Source organism: Centruroides sculpturatus, unplaced genomic scaffold, assembly GCF_000671375.1.
Source record: "Centruroides sculpturatus isolate CEXI.00-Female unplaced genomic scaffold, Cexi_2.0 scaffold1197, whole genome shotgun sequence".
NCBI lineage: Eukaryota > Metazoa > Arthropoda > Arachnida > Scorpiones > Buthidae > Centruroides > Centruroides sculpturatus.
The window spans coordinates 54,412-65,856 of NW_019385486.1; the positions used below are offsets into that span (position 1 = coordinate 54,412).

An 11,445-nucleotide genomic window follows, 5' to 3' on the forward strand; every position below is an offset into this window, starting at 1 on the left:
AAGTTGAAGTTAAGGCATTTAAGAAACTATTTTCTCATCTTCCAGCTATGTAATTTAAATTTTGTTACGCATTACAATATAAAAATCGATACTATAAAAGGTAATGTTTATTGCCATAGATTTAGTATTCTTTCGTATTCAAAATAATACAAGTATGGAAAATATTATACAGTATAATAAAATTAGTATTCTCAAGGATACTAAATACTAAAGTTCTGTAATAATATATTGTAAATACAGTATAAATTAAGATTACTGTCAGCAATACATACAAGCCATACTAAAAGTTAATAGTAGGGTATAGGCTATATCGACTGTACAGAAAATTAATGATGTATGCATATAAGAGCTACAAGAATTGGAGAAATCCCGTTGAAAATTGAACATAATCATTTATTAACCGGTTTTATAGCAATATTTTTAAACACATTAAAGCTGTTGATGATAATTTAATGCCTAAATTAGATATATTGATGAGGCAGAAAGAAGATGAATCATCAAAAATTGGAGTCGTCGTCTACAGATACCGAATTGTAGAAAGTAGGCCGATTACCGAAATACACAATAGATTTTCTATGTCCTTAAACTGACCGTGGCCCCGAGCAATTCAGATGCAATCGTCTGAAGAATTGGCCTCTTTTGATTTTTATTGTCCTCAAAAAATTTTTTGAATACTAAATAATTTATTTGGTGAAAAAATATAGGCTATAAAGTCATTAGATATGCAAAGATGGCGGATAAGTCACAGTTTCTGTCCCCAAAATGATTTTTTAAATATTTTATATTGTTATTTTTTTCTTTTCTTACACGATAAAAAGCGTATTGGCAACTCGAGAAGGTGAAGATAAGATAAAGATAACAGATCGTAAAAAAGTAAATTAGTTACGACTATAGATTACAGATAAAGCCAGCTCAGACTAATGAAAAATGAAGGGGGGATAACATGGAAGCAAAGTTGGATAGACTAACTCTTGACGGGATACAGGCAGGTATTAAGATTGGTGTAAACTAATGCAAGTAACATTTGATGCGCGGGTCACTGCCATTTATGTCGGTCAGACAGTTGAAAGGCGACAGACTACAAAAAAAGGAAGTTATGAACATCGAAATATAGTTCCCAACGGCATTAGGTCGTACTCATCACTTCCCGATCGTGAAACTTGTACAGTAGCTAACTCTTGTCGGCCTAGCGGATTAGGTCTCTTTCTGACCTCAGGCATCGGTAATAACAGGTCACACTTGCTTACTACAAAAAATCGACTTGTCCGACTCCTTCTTATCCATTTTAGGAGAATCGTCAACTGGGAAGTGTTTTATCCTCAATATGTTCTTTAATGGAAGAAGAATCGGCCTTAGGGATGTAGAAATTGGTACCAAGATTTAAAAAAAAAAAACTTTTTCTTATGAAAATCTAACCCGCATAATGACATAACAATGTTTCATTGTGCAATATTAGTCATTTTTAATAGCCAATATCATTTACTCGATTCCTTATAAAGAAATATATTTAATTCTATATTATTTTGATAGGTTTAGTTTGAAATCGAATGTATTTGTTATCACAATCGGAGCTTTATTTACATCATATGCCAATTTTGATTGGAATACGAAAGTACAGGTACAGTCAGTGTTATTATCATGGATATATTATGTAATGTAATGCCCATGTACTGTACTTCACGTGGACAGCCCGTGTGAAGTACTGTACAGTTATTATTAAAATAGCCTATCTAAACTAATTATTGCCAATCACGTTATCTCGTTACGTTTATCAAAACAGCAAAACTGACCTCTCGTAGACGAGGACCAGTTATACAACCACAAAACAAACCAGAAAGATCAATGACATGTGGTGTGCCGTAAATAGTTTAGAGATTCTCCTGTCGTGTGCATAGATAACAGAGAATTGAAAATTTTCAAAGGACGATGCACTGCTGCACGACACACTCTTCATTCTTTTTATATTCTTCATTAAATTAAATCCTCCCATGCTGTTGTATTATCTAACAAAAATTATTTTACGAAAATACCTTTAAAATTCCTAATTTCTTTACTTATTTTCTTCTAGACAACCTCAGTTAAGATATGTAATAAAAAAGAGTTGTGGGAAATTCCCATGCTCGAAAACTCCATGCAGATATTATCTAGGAATCAACATATTAATAAACTAGACTGGTAGGCTTACTAGGAAAAAAAAAATTAATAACACTTTACTATAATAATATAATAGGCCCAACATTGGAACCGGACCTAAAGACTTTAAAAGGGACATAAGGATTATTTTGAAACGTAATTAGTAATTTAAAAATACAATTATCCGTTCTGTTCACGGGGACATATTTCTATACGCCTCATTAAATGTCATATAGGCATAGATTCGAATCCTATTATGCTATTTATCTTTCTATGTCATCGTATATCGTCCATCTAGCATAGAAAAATCTTACTTTTTGGAGTGTAATAGAGCGCAATATTATTAATAATGAATAGAATTGAGAAAATATTCTGCAAAATTTCACTTTATATTATTTTCCTTGTATAGTAGCGTGTGTGATATGAATAAGGAAGAAAACAAGTATCAGTTACGAAAAAATTTAATATCTTTAAAAATCGTAAAGTAAATTACACATTTTTTTAAAATAGTAAAATAATTTATAATACTGAATTGTTATTAAATAATAAATATTTTATTAAAAATTAAACAGATGTTTAATTAAGATATTTCGAATTGAATTCATTGTGGCATATCTTCACCTCGGGCAATAGAACATACAGAAATTGGCCTAAATATTAAACAAAAATCCTTGAATGGAATTTATAATATTTAAATATGTTTATTGGAATATGTAGATATTAATTATAAATTTTTTTAAAATTTGTAATTAAGCGTCACTGGAGCGTAGAAATGAAAAAAAGTCATTTAAGTGTAACGCGTAAAGTGCATTTTATATTTAAAATTAATAGTATTTTGTATACTTTAATCTTCATAAAAGAAATATTTTTTTATTTTCTTCTATTCACAGTTTTTTTTCTAATTTAAACACAAATTGTGTTTAATTTTTAGGAGTTATCTTGTTTTATTTCTAAAAAGGGTACAAAGTTTCTTTAATAAGCAATATATCTTTCTAATATGTTCTTATGCACACGATACTTTACTATCTTAAGTAATTGGTGTGTGTCACAATTTCGGGGGTAAGTACAGCCGGTGCTGCGCAGTGAGTTTTATTGTGTTGAAGGATTATTTTAAATGATCCGAAATAATATATGATGCCTTATGCCAGATATTATCGCTCGACTATAGGTTACTGCGTTCAGAGTATCACTCTGCCTCCATAATTTCTACACTGAGGAATATCAAAGGCAATTTAATTGCTTTTGATATTCCTATATGAAAGGCAATTAAATTGCCTTTGATATAGAGTGAAGAAATGAGATATTCCTTAGTATATGAGAGGTGAGATATTCTTCAGTATACAAGATATTTTGGCAATTAAATAATGCATTTGTTTTCAAGACAAAGGATTAAGGCACAGTTTGAATAAAGGGATATATTCAACAATGAAATTGGCAATTAGTATTTCGGGGCGTATAGATTAAAATTTAAAATGACAATTTTTAAATCCAAGTTCCTTTTATAGAATCTTCAATTAGCACTAGTATCAATCTTAAACATTATTTTTAAATTGTTAAAAAATAACATGGAAACCGTTTTATAATCCTTCCATCTTATACGACGAAGAATATAAATTAAAACTTTACACATAATAAATTATAAGGTAGGATTTTGTTATACAACAGATAATATAAACTGATTACGGTTTCAAAAATTTATAAAATGGTATAACAACAACAATAATAATATTTATAAATAGCTCATTATGATTGTAATAATAATTCGGATAACCACGATTTTGCACTAGCCTTGACATAACTAGTGCTTTAACCTCTTGACCCGCTTCATTGACCTCAAAAGAAAGACCAAATTAGGATGGACAGAGTCCAGAAAACACATTATATCATAAGCTTAGTCTTTAAAGTGCTCGGTTATAAAATTTATCAGGTCACGTCATTCGTCCTCTTTTAACTGCTGTTACTATACTACCTTGACACTCTTATATTGTTCACTTTTTTTATATCATTTACAATAATAGTGCAAAAATAAATTAAGGAAGAAGTATAAATTAATTTACAATAATGATTCCGAAATTTCCTGTTACTTTTATTTAATTGTTTTTCTTCCGAGAAAGAAAAAAAATTTAGGATATTTTTCTCTGTAAAGCACACGGATGTGATGAATAAAAAAACATTACAGACATGTTAAGTTAATAAAATAAATAAAGGCTCAGCAATACTTTGTTAAAAATAATCTTAGTAAATATGACGCGTATGTACTGTATATTTACGGATATTTGATTACTTAAAGTATATTAAACTCCAATTATGTTTTTAGGTCAATTTCCTCTTTTGTCAAATGAAATTCGTGATGTAAAATTCCATTAAAATTTCATTACTTTCTTTAAACATTAAAATAAAAATATTCCCTTAATCAAATTTGTGGTTCTTTTAAATATAATGATCTATATTTCAGGAATTTTAATTAATGTTTTCCTCTAACCAATTGGGTCGTATGTATTTATATAAATTATATTATTTCTCTAATTATATACGTATGCATATTTTCCCAAGAATATTACATTTTTTTGCAAGTAAAGAGTTTTTTTTTAATCCACTTAAGAAATATTTCAAAGTTATCTTTTATCTCTCATCCAATTAGAGATGTTGATAAGATTAAGAATTCGATCGGCGTAGAATGCATTTCGAGATTTAAAAATACGATATATAATAAATTGAATACTTAAATTTTGCTTTTATTTCGGGTAGAAATTTTATAATAGTTTGGTATCATTAAGGATAACAGATTTTCAGATCTCGCCACACTCCATTTGTTAAGGTTCGACTGATGCGGAAGTATTTCCTTAATGATAGCCTTTCACACCCCGTTTAGCTTTAATATTAATAAAAAAAACAAAGATAAGAAAATTTTATCTTCAAATTTACTATTATGTTAAGTTAATGCATGTAATTTTGAATGTATAATATGAATGAATTTTCGTCGCACGGTTTACGAATGATTTGTAATATAATTGTTTCAATGTCATAGCATTACTTAAGCAAGAAATGCCATCTGTTGCTGACATGTGAAATTACTTCATGTATTAAAAATCATTTTATCGATTTACTGATATAAACAATAATAAATTCTCATTTTTATGCGAATAATTTTATAAATTTTGGAACGTGGATGAAGAATTGGATTAAAATTCTACCCTAAATTAAAAAAAAAAATGCTAGAAAGAAAATCAAAAGGCACAAATTAATTTATTAGAATATTCGTCTCGATAAGTTTTCATTCCTTAAAACATAAAATAAATTAGTTAACATTTTTATTTTATCATTCGAACTTAAAACTAAAATAAAACACTCAAACGACATTTTGAGATGATTATAATACAATTAAAATGATTAGAAATAAGTTGATATATTAACATACAACTTTGGCGATAAATTTACAAAAAGTTTAACAATAAACTTTCTAAAACATGACATTATCTAAAATTTTACAGCACAATATACAATTTATGTAATGATCACAACTGATTGAGATAGTAAACAAATTTACAGTAAAATCCTTTCCATCTCAAAACTAGTGATTTCAAATGGCGAGAGAGTTATGGATTTTAAAAAAACTGTTGCATTGTGTGCACCAATTTCTTTAATTGCTGGTTGTGAAATTGCAGAGGATGTTCCTGAGTCTGAAGCGAGTCTCTTCAACAGTAACTCTTCTATAATTAAAGCACCCATGTATAACGTCTTGTATGCTATTGTAATCTGGGCGCTTACATACGTTAAGTAACGAGATTCTTGCTCGGATTAAAACCATTAAAAACATTATATTTACACGGATGAATCTTAAATACATAAAATAAAACGTTTTCAAAATATATGATAGATTTTTTTTGTGTGTACATTAAAAACGGATAAAAACTTTTAAAAGTATTAATTTAGTATACAATCCGAAATCAAAATGGTTCGGAATTCCACGACGAAACCATTCGATGTTGCTGCAATTTTCCATAACCTCCACGTCCATCATCGTAATCTGTTCTATATTCGTCTCGAACCTGAAATGAAATATTTGTTTAAAAAAGCTAAATTTTGTAGAAATTTTGAAACTTTAAAGAGATGAATTAAGAAGAAGAATTTTATGATTCAACTTAAAGAAGAAATTCTATTTCTTTAAAAATGATTCAGCTTTATTTTGCCTTGATCATAAAATTATGATCAAGGCAAAATAATAAACAAAATGAAAAAATAATAATATGAAATTTTTATCAGATGACAAAAGAAATTGTGTCATATATTAACGTATATATATAGAGACTATATATACATAAATTAAAGATATTTTTACGATAACTTTTGTTTCAACTGTCTAAGTTAAACGATTTCTTGAAATTTCTTAAACCCTGAGACATATTTTCACTCAAATTTTTAAATAATTTTAGTTTCTACATTAAATAGAACTGAACAAGAATTTAATTGAAAACGGTTTATTTATTTTCCACAAATAATATATCTGATTTAACGAGCGTTTGTAATTTACAGTGTATAGTGTAATTTACAGTATATAATCATATCTTAAAATCTAAGGTATTTAACAAAATCACAATTTTTATGAATCATTAACATAACAGTAACGAATCATAAATGTCAAAAAGTTGACATATCATGTGATTCTGAAACTTTTCTCAAAAATTAAATCATCATGAATGTTTGCATATTTGTCTAATGAATCATTTTATGACGATGACACCTGAACTAAAAACTAAATTTTACTGTCAAAATCGTGTACTGTACATAAATATTTGTGTATACAGCACACGATACTGTACAAATATTTAATTTCCTGTTTCAGCTTTTGTGACTGTTCTCTCTCACTGGGTGCATTTTGCTATTATAAATCACCACAGGTAATGTCGCCTGAAATATGAAAAAAAAAAACGTCCTCAATTAAATTTCTAACGCTTTCTTATAAGTAGAAAAGAAAACGGAAAATTAAAACATTTTATTTTCATTTTAATTTTCTATACATGTTTAAACAGAAAAATGTCGTTACTAGTGTATTTTAAGGAGACTGTATACAAGTATAATATTTTAAAAAAATTTAAATTTTTTATCGCAAACAGCTTAACGAGTGTATTTAACTTAAACATTCAAATAATTGAAAATATATTGTGTAGAGCTGTGAAAATTCACAAGAATATTCAAGACATTCTTGAGAAAATTTAACATCTAGCATTTTTTAACGGATTTTTTATATAGATAAATATATCTAGATTCTAGAGCAGGGCTTCCCAACGGGGTCGATAAGCAAATTAAATATATATTGTACAGTATATGCATATATAATATTTATTTACATATAAGTTTCTTAAAAGGGGTCGATACATGAGAAAGGTTGGGAAGCCCCGCTCTAGACGATCCTTCTGTTATTGAGTCACTAAGATTTCCAATCCAGATTTAATTTTTACTAATTATAAAAGTATTATACTGTATAACTTTTAGTTTTAATCTTATGTTTTTGTTGTGTGTATTTTTAATGGGTGGTTACTGCGTTTTGTTATAAATGGGAGCAGTGATCTCTTCTTTTTACGACATTACTATTAATATATTTATAAAATTAACAGATTACCTCGCATTGAAAATAATTTCAAATAAATACTGTATTGAAATTAATACTCTCGATGCTCTTGTTGCGTCTAGATGTCGAGACATAATAAATATGTACTGCACTAAACAATATTAAATAAGATTAGATAAATATGTTCATCATATATTGAAATAAAATAGTTAACAGAAGAATATATCACAACAGAATCTATATCAGAAACTTTGTTTCCATGACGATTCAATTATAAAATTTTCCTATAATAATTTCAATTTTAAAACTGTTAAATTCTTAATTCAAAGTTCTTACACAAGGAAACACGATTCCATTTATAAATCAATAATCCTTCACATATAAAACCTTTATTTACGGAAGAATCAACATAGAGAAAGGTTTATAGATCATCCTTAATCTTATATAATTTGCCGCAAAACTATTTTTAACTTACTGGAATTTAACTTAGAAATAAAAAAAAACTAATTTTTTAAATATTTAAATTAGATCATAACGAAACTGTAACCGATATTTGTTTTATAAATAATTAATAAACATAATAATAATATAATTAGCGTGTTATAAATACAGTACATTACTTGTAATTATGTATCGAACTGTTTCTGAGTCCTGAAAGTACAGAAAATCTCTCGATTAAATAAAGAAAACCAAAAATGAATTAATTATTTTGTGGATTATTGATTTAAGAGCTTTGTTCTCTTACTAATATTAAACTTTTTTATTTTATTAAAAAATAATTTACTATGTTTATTGAAAGGAAATAATGATTCAAATTTGAAACATATTAAATGAAGTTTGAATCATTAAATTTATCAAAAAGATATAAATGAATATGTTAATCTATTAATTTAACTGACTTTCAATTAGTTTGGCTTTAATGATTAATCGTTGTAACTATTTAAATGTTATATATACTTTCATTTTAGACTTTTTCATAAATAAAACGTCTTGTTAGATATTAAATTATTAAAATTCGATAATTAACATACAATTGTTTTTTAACGATATCTAAAAATAAATTCTATTTACCATTACTCACTGTCTTATCATATATTTGCATATCACTTATACAGCTGTTTTATATGCAACATTTTGGATTTTCAGAAGAAAATATTAATTAAGTTAGGAAATTTATATGACAAAACTAAATCTAAAATAGAAAAAAAATTAATTAATTAAAATTTTAAAAAAAATGCGTGACACTTTAAAGAATATTTAATTCACTAATGTGAAAAAAAGTGTTTTATCAACCTTTCAGGAAGTGTCCTTTTGATTTTTGGAGTTCCCTCTCAGAATTAATTAAACAATTGAAGATAGACTAATTAAAAAGTTAGATAGGTCAACAGATAAATGATATTTTTACTTATTTTAGTCAATGAGTGCAAAATATTTCCTGATTGGACGCGCAGAACTTAGACAGACTGCTCCATTTTAACATCCTTATGTATAGGATTTCACGATTGCCAAGCAAATATTTCCGCAGATCTGATGATACGCGGAAATACTGCATTTATACGATGAAATTAAAAGGAAGAAAATTTTAAAATTGTTATACAACAATCATGAAACAAAATTCCTGCTCATTTTATATTATAAATAATAATACATGCTGTCTAAAATGGTTATAAATGTATTAAATCGAGAATTAAACCTTATTTTAAAGCTCGTAAATATTCGATGATAGATATATTTTTTTGAGTAGCTTTTAAAAAAAGTGTATTAAAAGCTATTATAATGCACGAAATTACTTTTTACATTGTTTTTTTTTAAAGTAAAAGTCTATAAAAAAACTGAGGAAAATATAAAACTAAGATAAACAAAAATGTTATTACTCTATGAGAATCAACAAACAGAAAATTGTTCTCGTGGGGATTAAAAAACTTCCAACATTAAACGCTAATTTAGTGTTGAAAGAGTATTTTTTTTTATCACTACGACATTTTAATAGGATTAAAACCTACGTAACGTATAAATATATGATGTAAAGACAATAACAATGCATTTAAGAGAAACATGAAATGAAAAAACAAAATAGAAATAAACAAAAAAATTAAACACTTGACTACAGGCCAATTTAATCACACAATAGTTGTAATAAGGAAGATTAATACTTTAGACATTACCAGGCAATTCTGGTTGATGGAATTTACAATTGTAATGCAATCAGTCCAATCTCATTACATTTACTAACTTTCTATTTCTTACATAAGAAATGCTTTTCATACACGAGTTGAAAGAATGACAAAAATACACTATCGAAATTAAAACGACAACAAAATTTAAACAAATCGAGCATAAAATCGCAGAAAATAATCGATATAAAAGGACAAAATATTCGCTCTGGAATGTATGCAATTGAAATGCTACTTTGATTCTTTCCTGTGTATTGCCAATAAACAACATGCAGGAAAGTAAATTTGAGATTCTGCTGTATTTATTGGAAAAATAGTTATTAAGTTAAATAACACATTCCAATGAATTTTTCTACTTAATGTACACAGAACAAACAAATGTATTTACTATTATTCAGCACTTTAACGTTTATGTTAAACTTTAAAATTATAAATGGCATTAATCATATAGGTAATTTCTTTCCAATTCAAACAAAATAAAACTGTCAAACACATTAATTTTTAAATAAGACAACAGTAGTTTGAAAGCATTTAAATGTCTGATATCATGCAATTATCGATATCACTATGCAAGAATAAGAAAAACAAATATGATAAACATAAAAAAAATCTAAATACAAAAACAATTTTATAATCTTTTTATGAAAAGAAAGAATTTTTTACTAGTTTTTTTTATGTAGCAAAAGATACCTAAATATTAAATGGAATAAACCATAGTTCTGTAGTTCAAATATCTATCTCAGAAAGAATATAAAGATCTAAAATTTTGAATTAATTGTTTTACATATATGAAATAACTCTAAAGCAAATGTACAGCAAATGAATATACATATCTCCAACATTATTTCATCATCATCAATTTTCAACAAAACTATTGATATTTTATTTGGGTAAGCTTTCGGAATATTAAATCAAATTTTTAGATATATTAAAATATTTCATTAGCTTTAAATAACTATAATACCTTTATAATTTTATAAGTTGATTTTTCACCTTAAACACACGATTTTAAAATTACTCTCGCACTGTTAGGCGCGCGGGGTTCTATATAACCCCAGTTTCAAAATTCAATTTTTCAAAACGCATAGTTTTTTTCGCGATTTTTTCATTTTGGATGTTTGTGGGCATGTGTTTTTGATGTATTAGTGAAGAAAACTACTTCAAATATATCGTTTTTATTTATTCGTAACGAAAAACAGAAAGTCTCCCGTTTTTAGAAATTTTTCAAAAAAAATTGGTCGACTTCAAGAGTGTATTTTACAAACTGTAAACAAGTCTGATGCTATCTAAGCTGTCAATCGTCTTCCTGTATGTGTTTTTTAACTGTTACAACAATTAAATTCTTTGTACCAAACCCCGGGCCAAAAATATCTCAATATTTCCAAAAAAACACCATGTAAAATCACACAGCAAGTAGAGGTAAAAATGGAGATTATTGGCAGATAACATCGATAGTAAACTTCTTTTGCACTGTAATTGGTTAATTTATATGTCTGTTATTAGATCGACCTATAAAAACAATTGCTGGAAATATTCCCGCGAAATGCCACGCCCCCGAAGGCCACCACA

General features: G+C 27.0%; 1 protein-coding gene across 3 annotated transcripts in view; it reads right to left on the reverse strand.

Annotated features, from left to right (window-relative positions):
* Positions 1-5,374: 5,374 nt before the first annotated feature.
* Positions 5,375-11,445, reverse strand: part of LOC111639432 (nuclear cap-binding protein subunit 2-like) — a 34,286-nt gene continuing 28,215 nt past the window's right edge. For 2 of the 3 annotated variants that reach the window (XM_023385323.1, XM_023385322.1), the window contains one exon: positions 5,375-6,182. In XM_023385323.1, the coding sequence (XP_023241091.1) occupies positions 6,081-6,182 (102 nt within the window). In that variant the 3' untranslated portion in view covers positions 5,375-6,080. Of the gene's footprint in view, positions 6,183-7,362; positions 7,854-11,445 lie in introns of those variants that run through there. The other variant, XM_023385324.1, reaches the window with a different exon arrangement.